The 23,057-nt window shown below is 47.0% G+C and overlaps 1 protein-coding gene across 2 annotated transcripts in view; it reads right to left on the bottom strand.

Moving 5' to 3' along the window:
- Positions 1-23,057, bottom strand: part of MDGA1 (MAM domain containing glycosylphosphatidylinositol anchor 1) — a 158,388-nt gene that overhangs the window by 82,682 nt on the left and 52,649 nt on the right. For both annotated transcript variants that reach the window (XM_075089147.1, XM_075089148.1), the window contains exons 3-8: positions 22,145-22,319; positions 17,590-17,786; positions 14,659-14,791; positions 9,136-9,405; positions 8,419-8,748; positions 4,889-5,182 (exon numbers count right to left, since the gene is read on the bottom strand). In XM_075089147.1, coding sequence (XP_074945248.1) covers positions 4,889-5,182; positions 8,419-8,748; positions 9,136-9,405; positions 14,659-14,791; positions 17,590-17,786; positions 22,145-22,319 — 1,399 coding nt within the window. The remainder of the gene's footprint in view (positions 1-4,888; positions 5,183-8,418; positions 8,749-9,135; positions 9,406-14,658; positions 14,792-17,589; positions 17,787-22,144; positions 22,320-23,057) is intronic.

Raw genomic sequence — 23,057 nt, 5'->3', positions numbered from 1 at the left:
GGCCAGAGACAGTCTCATATCTCTTAGACTCTCTTCACATAGGCAGGGAGAGCTGCAAGGAGCTCTCAGGAGCCAAAAGCCCAGTCCTAACCACTCTGCAGGAACATCTCCATGCCAGGAGCATGTCTCAAGAGTGCTTTTCATGGAGCTGTTAATATCCAAACTTATGTTTCAGAGGGGGCAGCGTACCAGCAAAGAGCACTGTTATTGAGCTATGGCTTCAACAGTTGATCGAAACAGTTTAATGCATTTCCATTTCCAGTTGCGTGGATCCAGCAATGCTTCTTACTTATTTACAGTATCGCCCCCTCCTCTCCTCCCTGCTCTTCTGTTTGCTACACAGACAACAGGGGAAATTGATGCTGACTATTGCCTGCCTGATGTACAGCGTTGCCAATGGGTTCAGCAGGATTTTAAAGTGGAATGAGTCAACAGCGTGTGACCAGGAATAACATTTGCCAGCATGTGAGCTTGAGTAGGAAAACATATCTGTGCCCACCTGAACGTTAGTTTAGGTGACAAGGGCAACAGATGCCCCAGCAGGAGGTATTCTGGCTGTCTTCTAGGTCAAGGCAGAGCCAGATTTGCTGGTCACCAGCCCTATGGCAATGGCAATGCCTATGTCTAGGACTATGCAATAGCTCCTGAAGTCCTGTTAACCATAAAAACTGCCCCTCCAAAGAGAATGTTAGTCTACTTTCTTGATTACACCTAATATTGACTATGCTTTGAAGATAAAGCCCAATAATCCACCTGCCAAAGACAGAAATGGCAGCAGCAAAAGTCTGCTTATAAAGTCATCAGAATTTGGTGAACTATTTAACATCTCTCAACAGAGGAGATGAGTGCTCTGCTACCAGGATTTGGTGGTTATCCAAAGAGGGAGAACCCATTCAGGTGATCGAGCAAGGGCCTGAGACAGCAAGCAGTGAGTGCTGTGAGGGAGGATAAACCTATCTATGGGAAAATACTGGAGCAGATGTAGCAAGGATCAGGTGTGCTGAGGAGTGCAGGGTTGAGCTGGACTTTGACTGAGCTGTCCAGTAGATTATGACATGCTGTTCACAATTGACAAAGCATCAGAGCTGACACAATATCATTCAAGCAGGATAATGTACTAGGATTGCAATTTACACCACACTGTTACATGAGGCTCTAACAGAGCAAATGTAATATTCACCGTGATAAGACAGTCATCTCATAGGCCAGTTCTAGCAACAGCTAGAGTTGAGAGTCACTACTAATCTTTGTAATCCATGGAAATGCTATTTTAACCAGACTTTTAGGATTCATGACTAATATATTTTTTGCAGCTTGTTATTAGGTACTTGCTAAATTTGTATCTAGGTAGTTTCCTTTTTACTGATCCACAGACGCACACTTTCTTTCTTTCCTTCTTTCATATATATTGGATCAAATGACACTTTGTATTCCAAAACCCAGAGTGCTGCACATTTTCAAGCCTAGTGTGTGTTTTACAGCCTTATGCTTTCTCACCTACATGGGGTGACCCCGCCCTGATTTTAAACCCACCTCTGCAGAGGATTCATTTTTCTGCTAGGATTTTCTTGAGTGAGTCCCTGGTCCTGAAAACAGCCTTGACAACAGCATCAGCAATAGCATTGGTATTAACAACAACAGCACTCTGCCCTTCCATTACTATTTTTATTTCAAGCTTTGGAAGTGATATGTTTATTATGCTCCACAAATCCTTGAAGAGGTGGGTAAGTTTTATTCCTGTTTTGAAGATACAGGAAAAGATGACAAGACACTGCCACTGCAAGTGGTAGCCAGATTCCCAGGGGTTCTGACAAGCCCAATATCTTGCTCTAACCAGTATACAACATTTCTCCATTCTAACCACAGAGCTGTAAGGCTGCAAGAACTTTCATGAACTTATTAATCTTCCAAAGCTCTACAGTTCAGACCCAGGAGTCTAAACAACAGACCATCCAGCCTGTCAGAGAGCTAATGATAGACAATTACAGCTCATAAGGTAAAAGGAGAGCTACTGTTTCTGCTTGCAAAATACAAAAAATAATAAAAAGCTCAAACGCTTTTTTATTTTGACAGCTGACTTGTTAGTTTTGTCTTCTTATTCTCTTTCCACTACTACAGTGCAGTTGGCAAAGCCTATTTCTGGGCTAGTTTGTTACAGTACAGCACTATATGCATGAGGGTGAGAGGAGCAAAAGAAAAGAAAAACACAGAAACAGGTTCTGACATCTAATCAGATCTGCTGTATTGATTTTGCAACTTTAGCTTTGGAGCAAATCAGAGAAACAACCACATTATCACCCAGAATTTGCTCTTCCCTTGAGCGAGCCAGTTCAAAAAGAGCTCACACTAACACATAAACAGGCACGCCTGCACGCACACACACACGCGTCTGAGCACGCGCGCGCACACACACACATCTGAGCGCACGCCTGTGTGCACGCACACCCCGTGTAAGCAGCTCTCTGGTGGGATGCGCAGGGCTGCGGGAGGTGGGGGAAGCGCTCATCACGGAGGCTGCAGGAGCCACACGATCCCCGTTTCCGACAAGATGAGAATTCCAGAGCAAGCCACCAGACTAATGAGCTACCCATACTGGAGAGCAGTGTTTCAATTAACCATAGTGGCCCCTGCTGCAGCACCCACCTCCCTCCAGCTGTGTGAACAAGGAGAGGCATAAACAGGAACTGTGCTATTTGCTGGGTTTTTTTGTGCGGATGGAAAGGGGGGAGCCTATAAAGGCTATAAAGGGGACAAGGGCAATTCTTGCCCTACTTTCTTGGTTCGCAGTTTGTTTTTCATGCTAATGGAAGCCCCGAAACCATTTTTCATGCTAATTGACAGCCCCGAAACCAAAGCTGCCTGCTCAGGCACAGAACAGGCAGTGCCACCGTAAGGTCCTGCCACAGTTTCCTGGCAGGAAGAGGCAGCTCAGGTGTACAAACACTCAGCACGCACCCAGCTCCAACTAAGGGTACAGAGAGCCGATGGAGAAGAGAGCCATTTGGGTGGGCTGCCACATGGACCACGCCGCCATTACTTGGGTGAGATCACAATAAAGCATTACTTGGCCTTGGGAAAATCTACAGGTAGAGTATGTTAAGTTGCTCTTTACACAGAAATTCATTACATCTTTGCCTTCTTGGGGGTCACATCAAAGGGTCTGCCCCAGAACAGCCTCTGGTTTTACCTACCGTATTTCTTGTGTAGGGAGCCATGTCCTCCCCCTCCAACCCAAGATTCAGGGATGTGATCCCCCTCCAGACCACCTAGTAAGCCTGAATTCATCCCTGGCTCAGCACTGCTGCTCCCTTTGCAGGGGCAATGAGGGTCAGTGAGGACCACACAGCTTTCAAACACCAACACCAAACTGGGGATACCAGCAGGTCTGATGGTTCTTTGCTCCAGAGTGAGATTTTGCTGCATCTCCCATCAGTTCTTGGGGTGACCAAGAGACACCCTCCCAGCCATGTTCTGCCATGCCCCATCGCCTGACCCAGCCTGTCTTCCAAAACAGCTTAAACGCACATTTCCACCTTGCTTAAGGGAAGCTTCTCCACACATACTTACCTGCATGGAAATATGCACACATTGCCCTGTCCCCATCCTGTAATTTAATTCCTGCCATGCTCCTGAATGGACAAAGATAATTGTAAAAGGGGACCATTGAATACTCAAAGTGCCTGCAGGATTTCACACACCTCCATTACTGCTGTGCTCCCAGCAGCTCACATCTATGAGCAGTGTGTCTGGTTGGCTTCAGCCAGGTTATCCACTCTGTCTCACTTCTCTTCCCAGGGAGTGAGCCTGGGAGGAGTGTGGCAGCATGTCTCATTAGACATGCACGCACTGCACACACTGCTGTGCATGAAGGCTCGTCAGTCACAGCTCAGAGGCAGCGTGCCCAAGTGCAAAGCAACGTGCTCCTTACCCATCCCACACCTGCCAGATCTGCGCAGCTCAGAGGACTCTGCAACATTTCAGCAATTGCACTACCCTGGTGGGACAAGGTCTGCAGGGAGGGCTACTCCTACAGTCACAGCTCCTTCCAGAGCAAGGTGTTTTACCCAGCTGCCTTCCACCTGTACTGAAGGAGAGAGCACAGACCCCTACATGTTGCAACAGCATGGGAACAGAGCAGGCACTCACTTCTCTGGAGGGAGAAACCACTACAGGGAAAGGACAGAGACAGTCACCCAACATGGACACCAGCAGCATCCTTCCCTCTACGTTCACCTTTGTGCAGAGATATCACCTTCAAGCGGGGCTGGGAGCACCGCCCATCACTGCAATCACTCAATACACCACGTGATAGAATCAGTTTTCTGTTACAGCTTTATTGCATGGAAACCATTTGGGAGTATACAGTCCCCAGGGTCTGCCTAGCACTGATTTTCAGGCAAAATGGTTCAGGCATGTCCAGAAATGACAGCCAGGGTAACTAAGTTGAAGAAAGGGTTGTGGGGTGGAAATTATCTAATTAACATTCACTTGCTACCTTTTCAGTGCTTGACTTTACAAACTTACATATCCTGAAGCTATTTTACATATATGTAATGCACACAAACACACGCCTAGTAAAGCTGCTGTTCTGCACTCATCCACTGATAGGGAAATAGAAAGCATTGTGTACAAACACACACAACACTTCTCCCTTCCACTTGCAACATGCTGGCCATACGGTATCCTACCCTTAGCCTTGTGTAGCCAGACCAATTAAATATAAACTGTTCACAGGTTCCCAGACAAGAGAGATGTGTCTGCTCAGCCCAGTAAGAAAGGTCAACTCTGCCTGAAAGCAGCACTGAGTGTGTCAACCCTGCTTAGCCCACAGGCTTTTGTGTACACAGGCATTCAGACAAGAGTTCCAGTACTGTATGGTTATACTCACACTGCACGTTCAGCTGCACCAGGGCTTCCCGGGGTCTGATGTTAAAGCCGTTGTACCTGGCTGTCTGACACTTATAGGTCCCGCTCATTTCTCTGCTCACACTCTCCAGGCGCAACTTCCCATCGTATGTCTCCATTGTCATTGTCCCTGAAGGCATGGGGGTTTCCTTATCTACCCGGGACCAGATGATGGGAGGCTTGGGCTTCCCTCGAACCTCACACTGCAGCTCAGCCCGGGATCCCTCCCGGACGGTGATTGTTGACTGACCCTTAGGGACACTGATGGTTGGTGGCACTAAAAGGGAGACAAGAGGGAATTGTTTTAAAGTGAGTTTACAGCAAAAGCAAGGAATATTCTTGAGGTGCTTATGTTCAAGTCATACCAACAGCCCTGAACTCCAAAGGTTTCCACTTGACACAGTGCAACCCTTATAGGAACACACTGCTCGTGTAAGTCATCCTACAGGGTCTGGAGCTGCAGGGCATCAAGAAAGATCCAACAATGCAAATGGCAAGTACTAGCTGTACTGGGACATTGTTCCAGCTCCCACCCCTCTGGCTGCAAAATGTTGTCCAGCCACAGGGCTAGCACAGAGGAACGCAGAAGGCAAACGCTCTTTGATCCATTTCTCCACTTCTGGTCAGTGAATTTCCCAAACGGAACTGCAGTCTTCTGGCCAAAAATAGAATTCTTATCTGGCAGGGTATCTAATTCCTTTACACAGGTCAGACTGAAACCAAGACTCATAGGATTTGTGCTTGTAGATCGCATCTCCACCCTTATCAGACATCCAGGATGCCCGTTTGCTCCTAAACCACAGCACGGAGCCAGCTCTGTTAAGTGCCTTTGCTTACTTTACTCTGAGATTCACAGTCTACTAGTTATCTCTGGCTCACTTGAGCAAGCGATGGCTCCCAGCAAAGACCACTTCTGGCATTCCTTCCAGGCCAGGCTGGGAACAGCTCACCCAGCAAAACTGCTGCCAAGCAGGGGCTAAAGCTGGAGCTACAGTAATACTCAAGAAATATCCAGCTGTCAATTGTCAAATAAAACTTTGCTGATAAACAAAGCTCAAAAGAAACACAATACTGCAGCTAAAGAGTACAGAGGTGCCGGTGGGAAGAGGTTTGTTGTTCATGTCCCCAACTCCACCAAGAACCGAGGAAGGGGATGTTTGCACTAAACCCCATGTAATATTAACATTTTATTTGTATTAGGCTTCAGGGTTAATGGTTCAACTGAGGTAGACAGGGATGTAATAATTTTCTGAAAGCTCCTCTTTCAGCCCTTCCTGCTGACAGTGATGACACTTGCATTGACACTTCCAAAACTGCAAGGGCCACATACTTCGTTTCCATTTAAATCAAAGTTTAGAACTACAGAGGCTATAATAAGCTAGTCTGATGAATGCTAGCTCAATTCAACTCTAGCAAAGGAGTGTGCTACAGTAATTGCACAGTTACAGCCCACAACTGCTTTAAGAGCAAATTTAGGATGGCTCCAACCCGATCTCCCTCTACAGTGACCTCCCTATGCAACAGGGAGGCCACATTTTCAATTTGCAGGTCTCCTGTGGGCTGGGGAATCTCATCACACCCTGTCCCACACAGTGTGAAGGGACGACAGCACTCAGCGCCCAGCACTGCCAGCAGCTGCTCACCTGGCGAGAGGCAATTTTCTCTATGGGGAAAAGTTGTAAATTGCATCTGAAGATTTTTTTTTTTTAATTAAAACTATCTCCTCAGAGCTGCTCAGTGGAGGCAGCCACCTTGGTGAGCTCAGGCTTTGCTCAGTAAGGAAACACGGAACCATCGCTGCTTCCCTCCTGCACTGATCCCGCGGTCTGAGGAAACCTGTTGGGTTTTTTATGCGGGAACCATGTGTCTGTTCATGGGGATGCCGCATGCTGTACACCCTCAGCTGCTGCATGAAGGGCTGCTCCAGTGGGGATGGCCGTTTTCATTCCCTGGATCACAAAGAGAGCTGTCAAAACACCCCAGGCTACCATCCTGTCCTTCTCTGTCAGCAGCATCCACATGAGCATGTGGGGTTCACCCTCCACCAGCCGGGCCAGAGCATGGGGCAACCTGTGCAACCACAGACACCTCCCGTGAGGCAGTGGCCGGTTGGCATCTGGGCCAACACATGCACCAACAGACACTGCCCAGCCTTTTGGTGGGATCATCCAGGGTCTCCCAGCCCTTCACTGCCTCCAATCCTTGCAGTCTTAAACACAAATGCACTCTGCCACCTAGTGATCTTGGGCAAAAAGCATTGCTCCTGGCGGCAGCTGCCACATAAGGTCGGGAGAGCTGGCTTTCCACCAGGATTGGGGCGTTCCCCAGGTTTTATTCACAACTGGGGTGGTGTCTGCTGGCACAGAGAGAGCTCTACTTACCAGGCCTGCCAGCAGAAGGGAAACACCACCCTTTTGTGTTTAGTAGGTCCATGGCACAGTCAGGGCTCAGTCTCCAGGCTGCTAATGATTACTGGGTCCAGTCCCATTGGGAACAGCCTGGTCCCAGCATTACTGCTGGGAGACAGGGACCTCCCAAAGCATCAAAAGCAGTCACAGCACCTTCTGCTGGGGGGGCTGAAGTGAGAAATGTCCAGAATCAGGACCGGGATAAGCCTGACCAATGGATCCAGCACAACCAGGGACTGAGAAGAAACTTTCCATGAAGGTTCAGGACAAAATCTGCGGGCAGCTGGCCCCCTCAGGAGTCCTCACCAGATGGTCCTCACCTCAGCAGCCCAATGCTGCTTTGTGCCATACCCTCAAGGTCCTGGAAGGGCAGCAAGATGACATGGATGTAATGGAGAGCAGAGCTGAACCCACTGCTTCCCGAGTCACTGCATTTCAGTCCCCAAGGTGACTGATAAACACACTTACAGATTTGTCCTGTCCTCACCATGCCATGGGGTGAAGCTTTGACCCTGATTTTAAAGGGGAGAGGCATTTATAACACTTGGACTCCTACACAGAGCACCCAAGATAGATTGCAGCTGCAATCCGGTAAACATTAAAGCTCTTCACACAATTTGCTATGATAGAATATACCAATTTCCTAGCCACAACTCTGAAAAAAGGGACATTCCTCATAAGAATGCCAAAGAGAGGAAAGCAGCTTGCTTTCTTTTTTACTCCTTTCTAAGCAAAGGGACGTTTGAAATTGGTGACGCACCACCCCCTCTTTCTTCCTTCACAATTTGGAGGCTTCTTTGAACAATCTGAACAATTTGAACTCTAAACCTGTCTCTGTAGCTTTGACTGGACTGCACTTTGGACTATTCATAGGGAGAAAACAAAGGAAGATCTGCTTGGTGCATGACATATCTGGCAGAGGATCTGTAACTATTACCCATCTCCAGTCTCAGCCAAATGCTTGCCTGAGGATGTGATACTTCTTCCCACTGGATTCAAGACACTCATGTGAGTTCCTTCAAAAATGCCAGGGGGATGGGGGTGGGGGGCAGCTAGCAATGCCAACCACTCTCCTGGGGTCTCCCGCTACCACAGAGAAGCTCACCTGTCTCTGAGGAGATGTTCACCTCCACACTGAGGTCAGGAATGGGTGCTCCCTGGAAGGTAGCCACGCACAGGTAGGTGCCATAGTCACTGAACCTCAGGTCAATAATCTCCAAGCTGCAGGTCACAGGTGGGAGCTCAGGGTCGTTCCTGGTGATGAGCAACCGGTCTGAAAACCTGGCTGGTTTCCCATTCTTGAACCAGGAATAGACAACCTTCTCCTGGGGGACAGCATCCACGTGGCATGACAGCTTCAAGTCCTGACCTAACTGGATGGTCTCACTCTCTTTGATCACATCAGGGGTGATTTGGAACGTAGCATTCTTCATGGCTGGAATGAACACAAGTGCAAAACTGGTTAGGGACAGCAAAGTGTCTTGCATGGGACAGAACAATAGCTCTTTGCAACATCTCCATGCAAAGCCTGCTTCAAGGCCTCCCCCAGTTAAGTTCCCTCAATAGACTCCCAGGGCCTCACATCCGGTAGTCTTGGATCATTCTCTAGCCCAGGACAGTGTTACAGCCCAGGATGAGGCTGCAAGCAGTGCTAGCACAGCTGCTGGTCTGGGAGCAAAGAAGCTTGCACAGCAGCTTCTCCAAAATACTAATCTCTGCTAAGTATCACATCACCCTCAGTTGTACAAAAACACCCAGGAGAAATGCAAATCTAGCCCCCCTCATCCTGAAAACTCATGCTCTGAGAAAAAGAGCAACTTACACCGGACCAGCAGGTTCACTGTCTTCTTTGCCGGGTTCCCCACATTGTTGATGGCCGTGCAATTGTAGTAGCCCGAGTCCTCCACACGGATCCTCCAGACAGTGAGATTGCCTCCTTGCACAATGCTGTTGGGAGGCATTGGGCCAGGAGAGTGAGACCAAACCACCTCTGGCTGTGGGTCACCGCCTGTCAGAGAGCACTGCATAGTGATGTTGTCACCAGGGTTGACCACCAGTGTCTCATTGACAGACAGCTTCAGAGCAGGTGGGGCTGGAAGAGTACAAAGAGGGACACTTTGAAGCCTGAAAAAGACCCACCCACTTGCCCATGAACAGCTTCAAACTTTCTAGGATTTGTTCTAGAAGGTGGCTGGTTTGAGTAGGAAGAGCTGGAGAGATCCACAAATTAATTACAAACACAATGTGTTTGTGAACCTAAAGCATTACCATTACCATGTCTTTTGAGTTAGAGCACGCTACTCTGTTCTGTTATGGTTAGGAAAGACTGCAGGCAGGACCTCACACAACCCCAGAATGGAGGTTGTACCTAAAACACTCCACCACTAGTGCTTAGGATTGGGTACAAGCTAGGTATGATATTTTAGCAGTGGTTAGTGCAGGTTCTCTAAGTTAGAGAGTTAGAACTGACCTGAATTAGATCTCAGATCAGAAGAAAAGCCTAATCAACCCCTTGATTAGGGGGTTGCACAGGTAGGAGTCTCAAACAGAAAAAAATAGGCAGTGGAAAACCCAACTAGAGGCTTCTTGACTCCTGATGCAAACAACTGCATCAAGGCAGAAGGGCAATGGAAAACTGGCGTGGCTCTGCATCACTTGCCTGCACTGCACCCAGCCCACTCCCCTGCAGACACCACAGTGCCTTCTGTTCTCCCTGTATGAAACTCCCCTGACTCTAGCCAGGCTCTGCAGAAGCATCACTGGAGAAAAGGCTCAACTAGTAGCTCCTCCTAGAGCACCTGTATCTCCTGTGCTGCAACATTATTGTATGAATCACAGTTAGTCTGCTTGTGCCTTGCACAGAAACAGCACACTGGACTGAGTCCGGAGAAAGAAAGAAATAGAAAAAAAAAGGCAAGAGAACAAGAGATACATTGTCATAAGGCATGGGAAGTTGCAACCATAGATTGAGCTTAGCATCTCAGGACCTGATCCAAAGCATGCTGGGAAGCTCACTGGGATGTCAGTGTTTGCTGGATGGCTCTCCCAAGGGATGGTTAGGCAGAGCACCAGGGGCATGCCCAGTTGCAGCCTGCTCCTTCCGTCTGACGACCAGAGCTCCACCCTGGTGGGGAGGTGAAGGAGAAAGGACAGGTGCAGAGGAGCCTGCTTGAACCCAACTGTTGTTCATGTTCAAGGACAGTTGGGATTAAACCACTCCTTCCATACAGAGTTGCCATCCCAAGAAGGAGTTTTGGGAAAGGTCCACCATTAAAAAAGGACCTCAGCTATCCTGTGATATGTATCTCCATCTCTCACAGACAACTAGATGTCTTTGAGAGGCAAAGTCTTTTCCAGGCAGATGGCCCTTGCAGCTCAGAGCCTGACACAGACGAGCAGGACCTGACTGAACCATAACAGACCATGAACAGCACCTCTGCACCCACTTTTAACCTCCTTCACCTCCACAGGTGTCAAATACACATCTCTATAGCACTGGGGGCTATAGAACAGGTCACAAGGATTGTCCTTCATGCACAACTGAACTGGGACTGATTCAAAATGTCTAGACAACCTCCCTTTGAATACCCTAGTACCTGTTTGGGTTTAATTTTGCACCCTTCTCACTACACCCCCCTCCAGGAACTGATCCAAAAAACTTCCTTTTGTATTCTCTATTTCATCCCATGAAAAGCCTTTTAAAAGCCCTTGTCAGCACCATCACTGGCTCCATCCAGACAGAGCTGAGAAAGTAGCAGTCCCCAGCACAAAGGCGGGGAGCATGTTTTAAGTAACAGTCACAATAATGCAAAATAAGACATTGTTCCATATTCATGAAGCCTGATTTAACAGCATCATTATTTCTGTCTCTTCTCTCCCTGGACCATCCGTTAATAAGCTGTGCTGGATTTGTGTTGGATCTCTGAATTACAGCCCATACAAACAAGGCGAGAAGGACTGCTATCTCCTCAGCACTGGTGCCATAATTTAGCAGTGCAACTACCGCCACGCTGGGGTACTGCTTTGGTGCACTGAACCAAATGTCCTCTCCCTGGCCACAGCACATGCTATTTGTGCCAGAGGTGGCCAACTGTGCCTAAGGAAGAAGGTGGCTCCTCTGCCACCTGCACTGATCATCTTAAGGCCCATGATCGGAGTCCTTGAATTTTGGGAGGCCTTTGACAGATCTCTTTGCTGGAGTCTTGGAAACAGTGTGCAAGGGTTAATGCACACTAATTAGCAAAGGAAGGATTTATACATCCACTCCAAGCTCCAGGTGGTGTCATGAGACGCAGTGAAGCCCAGGACAACTCAACGTGGTGGTTGGGCAGGACACATTCCTGCTACTAAGAGGCTGTCAGATGAGTGTAGCTGATACCAAATAGCTGTTCCTGCCTTCTGACATTGAACTGGTCTCAGGTTCACAGGACACAGACAAGCTGACAGATGCAGCATCTTGCCTGGAAATCTCTATCATCCATCCCCATCAGAGCCAGAGAATGGCTGCAACCAGCGTATGCCCAGAGACAAGATGTCAGAGTTGGGGAGCAGAAACCAGAGGTTGTGCAGGCTCTGGCTAAGAGGGATCTTGCAGTGTTTTATGTGTACATATCTGAACAACATTCATCTTGCCTAGCAGTGACATGTTCTGGGCGAGGCAACATGGTGAAAAAAGTAACATGCTGGTGCAAGCACTGTGTCGTGGTTCAGGGTAAAGTTGCGTGTGCACGCAAGGTGGAGGCAAGGAAACTGCAAAGCTGCTGTCCGCACAGCTCCAGGCAGCAACCTCCCATGGTGTGCCCCAAAACGGGGCTCCGACTGTGGCAGCCTGTGCGGGCTCCCACTCCCACTCCTGTCAGCAGACAGAGGTTAACAGTCTGCAGACATTGTTATGCAGGAGATGAATCTCATTTATTTGTAACCTGTGGCAATTCCTTTTGTTCTTGGCTCAGAAAACCTGCTGGCGGAGTCTACCGAGCAGCAAGGGGACCATTAAAAACAACGAGTCGCTTTCAATTCCCTTTGAAGTCCAATTTGCTGCAGTAAAACTGCAGGAGAATTAACCAGCTGGGCTGCTTAATTTTCCAGAAATTGAGGAAGGGGAAAACATCAGTCTGACCCTGCTGGAGCAGGTGACAACAGTGCTGAGATGGTCCTGTGGCTCTGTGGACCTAACCTACTGCTGTAGAGCCACACAACAGCTGCAGGACAGAGAAGGAGCAGGGGAAACCTCCTTCCCATTAAGGGTGCAGACCAAGAACCCATCTCCTGCTGCAAGAGCCAAGCTACTGACAAAGAGCTCGGGAGGACCACATCTCCTTGCCTGAGACTACGATCTGCCCAAAGGCCACTGCCAGAGGATCCAAAGTGAGCCAGCTGAGGAACAGCAAATGAATTGGGAAGAGAAGATTCCTTTGGCCTGACATGACCCGACCCACCAATCCCTCTAGGTCCTTAGTACTTGGGTCTATAAATATTTAAGAGATCAGTTTCCACAGACCTTGGTGCCTTTTGGGCCTTCATCAGTGGCAAAGGTGAAGGCATCCTGAGCGAAGCTGCTCAGGATTCTGGGCACAGCCAAGGCTACAAAGGATGCTAAAACACAAGAGTGAGAGAGAAAGAACAGACCTATGCAAAAAAAGGAGAGAATTAAAGATTTTTCTTTACGTATCTTCTCATCTATGTGCAATACTACCTAGAGTGCAAGTAAGCCAGATAATATTTCATGTTAAATATACTTGTGTTATTTAACACAAACCCTGCTCACACTGCAATGTCAGCTTCATTTTCACGGCCAGCTTTTAATACAATTTGCTAGGAAGACATTGTCTATGGCTCCTTTGAGCTTGTAGTGTCAGGCTCCACTGCAACTATGTGTAAATATGCATCTATAACTAAACAACAGGAAAAAAGAACTGGACGTATGTGCTATGTGGTCCAGGTTCAGAGCTTAGCTAAGTACCTAAGAAGTTGGTATAAATTCAGCCATATCACTGACTTCTGATCTGGCTACAACCTGAAAATACATTTTCCCCATTCATTCAGTAAAGGGGCTGGACTGAAGCAAAGGATAGTTTCCCTGTGCTGGCGGCAGGGAGTGGACTTGAAGAGAAATTTTATTTTCTAACTCTTCAGAAGTAAAGACACAACATGGAAGAAGAGCTTATGAGATACCTTTCTTCATCATGAGCACAAGATAAGTTTTTAAAGAGAATATTACAGCATTTGCTACAGTCTCATCCTGAGAGAAATTCAGGCAGTGGTATGAGTTGCTCGAGACATGTTCTGAGATCTTACTACACAGAGAATATTTTTTTCTGACAGTAGCTATAGTTCTCTTTCTTAAGCTCATTATTTTTCTTCTTTCTACATAAAATGATGCAACTATTGTTCAGCACTTTGGGCTCAAGTCAGATCAATAAACATAATTTAGGCATTATCAACAATATCCCATCAACATTTGGCAACATCAAGAGAGTTCTGTTTCCACTGCACAAAGATGACACATGGGATGCAAACCGCTTTGTGTTCCATTAGAGAGGTGAATAATTCAAACAACTACAATGCCTCTCTTTCTGATCATGGAATACCCCTAGGCTGGAAGTGATTTCCTGACATTTACTTATTATTTGAAACTATTCAACATATGTAGGGGTTTTGTGGGTGGAGTTTTGTTTTGGTGTTTTTTTAATGGACAGGTTGCAATCAGGTCCCTGCAAGTATTTGGTACATGATACTCAGTTATCAGTCAGGTATTGTAGGTCAAGCAAGAGGCACCAAACTGATTCTGTTTGCAACTGGAGAAACACTCAAGCGCTGCCAGTATGAGTATCAGTGTAAAATTTATTTATTGGGAAGGCACTGGAGGTACTTGCTTTCCACAAACATTGGCAGCAGTGGAGCCCGTTAGCTGGGAGGTACTGAGAGTGCAGCCTGGCAAACCAGGCTAGAATCACACGTGAATGAATTATTTGTAAGAACTCCTGTAGCATCTGCCCTGCTCTAGACTGCATGGACTCTATTTTTAAAGTCACTTAGAATTATAAATAAATAAACCAGTGTCTATATTAAAAACTACATAGTGCCTCAACACCTACATGTAGTCTGTTTTAATGATCTCACAGCAGGCCTCGTCAAGGAACTGGCTATACGCAGAGCTACAAGAAATTAGAGCATCCCTGGCCACAAAATTTCTGCATAAAAGATATGTAATCTTAGCAGCCATGTAATCAACGTGAGGTGCTGCAGGCCCTGGACAGGGTGCTGCATTACACTCCTGGAGGGGTAATGGCTGGAGCAGGTGAGGCATTGGAGGGCTGTGGGGACCCTCTGCGTCCCCTCTTACCTGTGGTGTTTGTGAGCTGGAAGGTGATGGATTTGTCAGGGATGCTGCAGACGTTGCGGACAGACACCTGGCATGTGTAGCTGGCGTAATCCTGGGGCCGCAGGTTCTTCAGCTTCAGGACTTTGGTTTCACCCTGGGAGTTGGGGAATAAAAGGGGGGGAAAAAAGACACAGGTGTACAAAGTACAGCTTATCATTCAAGTCCACAACCTGTCCCAAAGTTCACAGATTACCAGCAGCTCCCATCAAAACCTCAGGGAACTGTGCAGGACCCAGCTATATATGAAGGAGTCACAAAATATTTGTAGTGGTAACTCCACCTCCAGGATTTCTCAAACAGCAAACAACTGACACTGCTGAACAGATCTAGGCATAATTTCTTGTCAACTGCTGTCAGAATCATCTTGCAGAACTTGAAAAACCTTAAAATGTCCCAGAACAGACCCTGAGATCTCACACAGAGATGTTGGTAGGAACCCAAGGGACATCACTGAGGTCTCAACACTGAAAAATCAAGGTAAATCAGAGCAGATTCAGGCATTAATGTTGGCCTAAATATGACAAATTCAACAGTTATGCTGTAAAAATTTTCAGGACGGGGAAAAAAAAAGATCATTCAGAGAAATTTTCAAAGAACTCCCCCCGAACTTTCTGATCTCCCTTCTCCAGATTCTAATCTCATTTATGCTGGTGTAAATCCAGACTGACTGCACAGACTTTGATAGCTTTTCCTCATACTACAGTAACAAACACACAAACAAAATCACTCCCTGGCCCTCCATTAGTTACTGGCTTGTATAGAAACAGAATCAAGTTGTTAAATTAACAATAGATGTGTTCTGTAGATTTTTATTTATGGAACATGGAAAGCTCTGAGATGCATCCCTGAAACTCACGTCTTCCCATGACAGCTTGTCGCTGTTCTTCTCATGTTTGTCTAAATCTCTTTCAGAGAAACTATTCCATAATTGCTTGCAAATGTGAGAAGGTGTCAGCACAACAAATCCTCTTGAGGACAACCTCAAGGGACCGGACAATGAGCTCAGGCATGCTAATATGCAGAGAACAAGGACCTGAACTGAGTAAATTAGAATGATAAATACCTAGGAGACCAGTAAACCTATGAAAGTCCTGTCCTCTGAGATTTGTTGCTATGCCACACAAATGATGGCATTTACAATGTGCATGTCAACTACTTACTTACAGTGTCGTATGTATCCCATTTATTGATTAGTAAATGTTGGGTACATGTGTATAAACCTTCAGTGTAAATAAGTTTTAAAAAGCTTAAACAGTAAAGGCTTCATCTCCTTTTTAATGTAAAAGCCTACCCAAACCTGACACTACTACCAGTTCATCTCTAAGACAACATTACAAACCCTGCAAAGGGTGCTGTTTTAAATGTAGTGCATTTGAGCTCTAGCAAGATTTCTCCCTTCCGATAGTGTTGCAGAGGTGTGTTTTTGTTAACTTCAACTCTTACCGACCCAAACTCACAGATTTCTGCTGGTGCTAAGAAGACAGTGAGCACAGCAGTCCTAACACCCTCTCTTAGAGCTGGGAACGACCCATCATGGTTGGAACATTGCCTGACAGGAGCTGCAGGATGCTGGATCATTTACACGTTAATGATGCAACACAGAGATATTCTGCCAGATGCCTTATCTAGCTGAAGAAAATATCTCAAGTCCTAAGACATCCTCTCATTAAGCAATGTCTCCTGTTAATTATTCTGAGCTTAGTGAAAGCTGGAAGAACCCATGGTGGCTTCCTCTAAGGCCAGGCATGTCCTGGTTGGATGCCACACAGCCAGCACTGGACTAGACAAAGCTCTCTTCAGGGCACAACAGGAGCGCTGACCTAAAGTGTTTCTGCAAATCTGCCGCTAACCTGCAGCTCTCTTCTCTCTCCTCATCCCCCTGAATATTTCCGTTTGGCTGCCCATTTCCATGACCTACAGAGAAGGCGTGTTTCAATAAAATATGAACATGACTACATTAACTGAAAGGCTGCCTGGAGCATCGCTCAGAAATCAAATTCAGTCAGAATGCCAAAGCTCAGGGCCCAGCTTTGGGAGCACGAGGAGGTGCATGGGATGAAGAGGGTGCCCTGGGAAGTGGCCTTTTCAGCCCTCCCTTCCCACCTATCACTGCCCTGTGCTGCTGAACAGCCTTGCTGGAAGCAGTGGGACTGGTTAGCATCTGAAGGACATTCAGAGCCAGAGATCAGCTTAGGATAATGCCGAGAGTGCCTTCACAAATGAAAAATTCCCCTCCATCTCCCACTGCATTGGCGGGCTAATTACTGTGAAGAAAGTGGTGTTCAGAGGGGCAAGTCCAGCACAGGCAAGCAGGAGGAGCAGAAAGGATATGGATACCCTGTCACAGGATGACAATCAGTAAGTGCTCGGGCAGTTGGGCTGCCTCTGTTACTTACGACCATTAGGAAAAGCTCTTCATCATTTGCTCGTGGATCCCACAGCATTTCCTGCCATTCACTCACACTGCTAAACAGGAAGCAATTCCCATGATTTATAGAGCTTGGGCTCTCAATTGAGGAGAAAAAAAATTAGTAATGGAAGATAGAGGAGACCCATTCTTGGGATCGTTTGCTCGGATTTTAGTCTCAACCATCCAATAGCCATGTAACCTCATTAGGGGAGCTGTGACCTGCTCTCAGGGACAGTGCCAAAAAGGGTAAGGAAATTCCAAGCTGTCACGCTCCCTCCTGCTGCTCTGCTCCTCTTATCCTCTGGGAACCGGCATACAAAAGTAGGCTCTACCAGCCCTTTTGGAGACAGTGCTCCTTGCAGTGGCCTCCACTCTCTCCTCAGCATCATAATCCACACAGGGAAAGAAACACCATCCACTACAGAGTGCTCTACATCAGCAAGATCCTCAACACAAGCTGGTGGGGGTTTGCTTTTTTTCACCTGTGTGTAGAGGGGTTCATAGATGTCCACGCCATTGTCCTGACTGTGGGAAAGCGTCTCAGCTCCCCGTTTCCAGATGAAGCGAGCTGGTGGGTTGGAGTTGACAGTGCAGCGAAGGAAGACAGTCTTCTCCTGGTAGAAGCTGCCACGTACATCACTGATCGTCTGGTGAACGGTGAGAACAGGTTCATCTAGATCTGGAAGGAAGGTAAGGAGGGCCGCAGCAGTTGTTAGTGAAGCTTAGTCGGCACATGCAGCCTGCAGAGCAGATGATGCTCCAGGCGCCATAGAGGAGAGGGGAAGCTCCCACACATTTCACTGATGACAACTGCTGAATTAAGAGCTGATCTGAGGGCTGGTAACACAAACAATATCTAAAGGGAACAAACAGGAGAAGCCAAAATTCTCCCACTTACCACACAACCTTCAGAGAATAGAAAGCATCTTCTGGTTTGCAGATCCTGTGTGGTCCTTGAGGAAACTGCCTGCCTGCCACACGCCTCTCAGACTAGTGGGATGGTTCACCTTTCCCAGTGACAACCCACACCCCAAATCACTGCTCTCTACTTTAGTGAGAGGTCAGAAGGATCCCAGGAAACTCTGCTCCATCATAATTTCTTCTGCTGCCACTTCCCACTTCCCAAATCCCTCTTGAAACCACAGGGCTAAGCCCACAGCTGTGAGTTGCCCACACAAGGGACATTACAAACCTTTAAGTCAAGGGCTGACAGTAGAAGTCAGGACAAGATCAAGGAACTGAGATGGAGAGTCATCTCCTACACAGGAGCAAGTCTTGTGGGGTGCCACGAGAACACAAGATGGAAAACACTGTGAAGGATATGTACAAGTTCTCTCTCTTCCTATTAAAATATCCTCTGTGTGTTTTGTCCTTTTCAAAGTCTGTACTGACTCTCCCTCTTCAGCAACTTCTACTCACTGCATCCCTATCACCCACCCCTAAACAGATCAGATTCTTTTTTGTTTTCTCCCTTTACAGAAAATGCTCTTTCCAATCCCCTCACCATACCTGCACCATACCCACAGCTGTCAGGATTGCATCCATGTTTATCAGTCACTTCAGGGAGCATACTTTCTCTATCCACCCAGGGCACGCTGCTCCCCAAAGGCTGCCCTCCTGCTAAAAAAGGTTCATTTTCTTCAGCTTTTGCACCAGACACCAAGGTTTGAACACCAAGGAAGCATGAAGAAAATCTCAGAGGGGTTCTCCCAGAACAACTTTGAGACTGACTGGGATTAAATATAAAGATCTCATTTGACAAGATGGGACCCACTGACCCTCGAAAACTGAAATATGTCCCCATGCCCTTAAGCATGTCTTATAAGGCATCTGTTGACTTCAGCTGAAGGAATTCTATGCTTTCAGCAGCCTTATGACCCCACCTTCAACTGTGAGGAAACTGAGGCACATGCACCCAGTATCCCCTTGTTCTGCCAGCACTGTCTTCTGCACCTGTTAGCAGAGAGGAAGAGGACATGTGTTCGTCACCTCCAGCTCTCCTATGCCACCTAATTTTCATTATATTTTATTCTAGAGAATTTTAAGTTTGGATATATGACTCCCAGAAAGGAAGGGGGAAGCAGGGATGAGTTTCTGCTAACATGTCATCCAAATAATACATGTTGTCTGCTGAATCACAAGTGCCAACTTGTGGATTTGCATATTTTAATAAACTGTGTGCTTGGTAGACAGCAATTGTAACGGGACCTGAGATTTGTCAGCTTGACCACACCATAGCTCAGTGTAGAGCTATTAGCAGAGCGATGACAAGGCACCAAAAAATCCCCAGTCAACCTACCCAAACCAAAAGCCAAAACCCAAGGCTGAAGAAAAACATCCACGGGTGGAAGAAGAAACAAAAGGCTCCTCTCCATACAGTGCTGTCTCCATGTAGCTGTAGAGTGAATTTAACACCAAATTCTCTTGGACCAGGACCTTGGGCTGCCACTCCTCTTTCTCCCTTCTTTGTCCTTAACTCTCCTTTATTTGTTCACACTTCACGTGAGTAACTCTGTAGCTGCCATCCTTCTGAGGCTCCATTTCTCAGCAGAATGCATGGCAAAACAGTTTCCTTTCTGACCAAAGACGACAGTCACCATTCAGATCTTCTGGCTCCCAGCTACTCCCCGCACAGAAAACAATATCTTCCTTTCAGTTGCTAAACCTTTCCTCCCTTGAATATTTCAGCCTTCTTTCATAGCCGTCAGCTCTAAGACTAGCCCTCCTGAGAAACGCTAAAATAAGACAACGACGATATGTATGCCCTTGATGTACAGGTAACACCACTGATGTCAGTGAGCTGCACAAACGATAAATTTGGCCCAAGGCTGCTCATAGAGATGATCACATGGGATGTTTCATGCGCAGTATAAGCTTGTAAACATCCGTTCTTTCTTTTTCTTTACTTTCCCTCTCTCCCACATGGAAATACTCCAAACAGCAGCTGCTTCTCTGCCAGTATCTAACCAATACTTTAAAGCCGCACTGGATGCCTGCTTGGGGCAAAGGAATAACTTGTTACACAGGTTAGTGTTTCCAGTTTTATATCCTCTTGGCACCAGTGGTGCTCTCCACACAACCTTGCTGTCTAATACTACAAGTATGAGTGAGAACTAGTGTTAGCTGTCAAAGAGACCAACGTTCACATGAGGGTGATTACTTACCTCCAGCTACAAATTGGGATGTGGGGAAAGAAGGGGTTTGTTTTCAAATTCTGGTTCATTCAGCTGAAGGTTGCCTGGGTGAGCGTTCAACAAAAACTGTGGTTTTTCCTATGTGTTCCCTTGTACCTACTGCAAATACTAGCAGAAAATAGTCTCTCCTCCCCAAAATACAAGTAAGCAGAACAGAGGTGTATTACCAAGTCCATCTGCAGAGTAGATGTTAGTATGAGAAAGCCCTTGGCCACCCCATTAGCCCCATAGTTCTACAGGTCAGAGCTGCACAAGGGACCATGGGACACTACATCACTCTAGCTCCAGCCTGCACCCCAGAAGTAAAGGGAGCACCCTCAGGGCATAAAGAGATTCATGCCACATTCCTGTTCTTAGAGACAGGGGCCCTGGCAAGCTGTCATACTGAGGCTTGAGAAAAGCAAGTTCCCATTGCGATGGAGAGTTATCATAGGCCTCTACCACATGTAGGAGAAAAAAATGGGCAGAGAAGCCAAGCAGATCTAGGTAGGTGTCAGAACTCCTCCAAAAAAAGCTATACAATGCCCATCAAGAAATGCTCATCCTATTCAAAGTGGCTGCTGCTGAAGCAATCTATTTTCCCAGCCTGTAGGGCGGTGCTCACACTACACTACTCCAATGCAGGGTAGGGCAAGGAAGGAACAGAGATGGGAGCTGCTCCAAGCCATACAATACAACTTCGGACCATGAATCTACCAAAGCCTAAGGATGTTCAAGTCTCTAGTATACTTTGTGAGGGTCACATGATTGTAGGGCTGGACAGTAGGACTAAGAAGAAGCAGTCACTCGGCAAAGCTCTGCCCAGACTCCAGGAAGGTACTGGGATTTTGAAGCCTAGAGGTTGTTCCACTGACAGATAACCACAGTGCACCTCAGCACAGAAGAATGTATTGCTACAAGTATGGGAACAGGTTTGGGGAGAGTTCCAGCTGCTTTACCACACTTTACATCTTTTTAGCATCAACCTCTTGCTGGCTAGGCCTTCTCAGAAGATATGAGTGAGGAGAGGGATTTGGTATTACTCAGGCTGCAGAAAACTGGAATAGTGGACAGTCAGGAACAACAAGCAGAATGGTAATCTTCCCCAAGAGAACAAATCTCTTCAAAAGTTGCCTAGACCTTAAATCTTGGATTCCTCCCATGTGGGCGTTATGGGATAAATTTAATTTCCCTCCCTTTTGGCCACAACAGCCCAAGAATAAACAACATTAAGCCAGCAGGAAACACCTTCAAAACCTGCAGCCCAAGATCAAGAACTGCTAACAGCGTCTCCAGAACACAAGAAGGATGGACACTGCAACCAGCCAGAGAAACACTGAGTCACTGAAACCAAGGGGTCCTCACAGATTCCTTCATGTTCAGCCCTTCACAGCTCAGCCTCCTCAGGTACATCCCAGAGTCTTTTGCTCTGTTTCCACCATGCTGCAGAGGTAGCAATGCTGGGAGCATGGCACTGGTTTCAGGAATGCCCCAAGCATCTGAGGCACTACCAAGTTCAAGAAGCATTGGTTTGCTTCAAGCATTGTCAGCTTCAAAGTGAAGACAAAGAAAACAGAAGCCATCTATAATGCTACACCCCAGACAAGTGCTAGGGACACCTGGAAGTGACAGGCATCACGGTACCTAGATAAGAATGACTCACAGGGACAGGAAGAGCTATCTTTTTTGTGGGTGGATTTAATCTCCTAGGACAAAGTGACCCTGGGGACACCACACCAGTCCTTTTACTCCTGAATGAGGTGTGCGTGATCCTAGGGCAATGCAGCTCCCTGCTGGCCCTGCAGCAAGGCAGAGACATGCAGTAGAACTGTGGGAAGGTCTGGGTTGCCGCTAAACGACTTACACTGCACATCTACTCGAATGGACTTGATGGCAGGGACCCCAACCCCATTTTCTGCTTTACAGTAATAGCGGCCCCCCTGCAGCCTTTGGATCTTCTCAATCCGAAGGGTCTCGTTAAGCACTGACGTCTCTTGGAATTTGTCCGATGCGCTGCCAGCAGTTTTGGTCCATCTCACCTGCACGAGAAGAATGAGAGAAATGCAAGCAATCAGTGCTTGCAAACTAGAGATCCTAGGGGACAGCAGCACTTCCTTTGCTCCTCTTCCCCCTCCTCCCTAGCTATTCCTAAAAACGGGCCCTACGGCACCAAAAGGCCTTACCAAAGTTCAACTGCTGATCTCAGCATGTCTCAGTAGACCAGCTGCTGATTCTTATCCATCTCCAAGTCCCCTCCCCTCAGCTCACCCACACACGTACTGCATATTTACCACCCCTGCTCTGGTTCTGTAAACCCAGGAACTTGGTTAGTTTTATAGCAGTATCTACACCGCACAGGACTTTCAGCATTAAGGCTTGGTCTACCATGTGGCTAGTAGATGAGAAAGCTACAGCAGACATCAGCTCACAGCTACAGAGCTTTTATTGCAGTCAACACTCTTTCATCTTCTCTGGACAGCAAGGCTATTTTTGCTGTTTGCTCTTCCAAGTGAGAGTGAGAAAATGCAGTTGCTATCTGGCTCTTGGCCCTTTCCCACACGGAACCCCTGTGTATGTTATTTTTATAAGTCATCCTTTTGCAGTACACAAGCTTTTACTTTGATTTTAAAGATACAGAAAAGGAAAAGAAAACATCCCTTCAGACTTCAAGCTATCTTGAATTTTTTGTCCTTACATTACATGTCTTAAGATCCTGGCTTGTGGGGGCAACAGAGCTGCATGATATTTCACCGTGAATGATGGGGCAAGAGGACAGC

Source organism: Phalacrocorax aristotelis, chromosome 3, assembly GCF_949628215.1.
Source record: "Phalacrocorax aristotelis chromosome 3, bGulAri2.1, whole genome shotgun sequence".
Classification (NCBI taxonomy): domain Eukaryota; kingdom Metazoa; phylum Chordata; class Aves; order Suliformes; family Phalacrocoracidae; genus Phalacrocorax; species Phalacrocorax aristotelis.
This window is presented reverse-complemented; position numbering and strand designations above follow the sequence as displayed.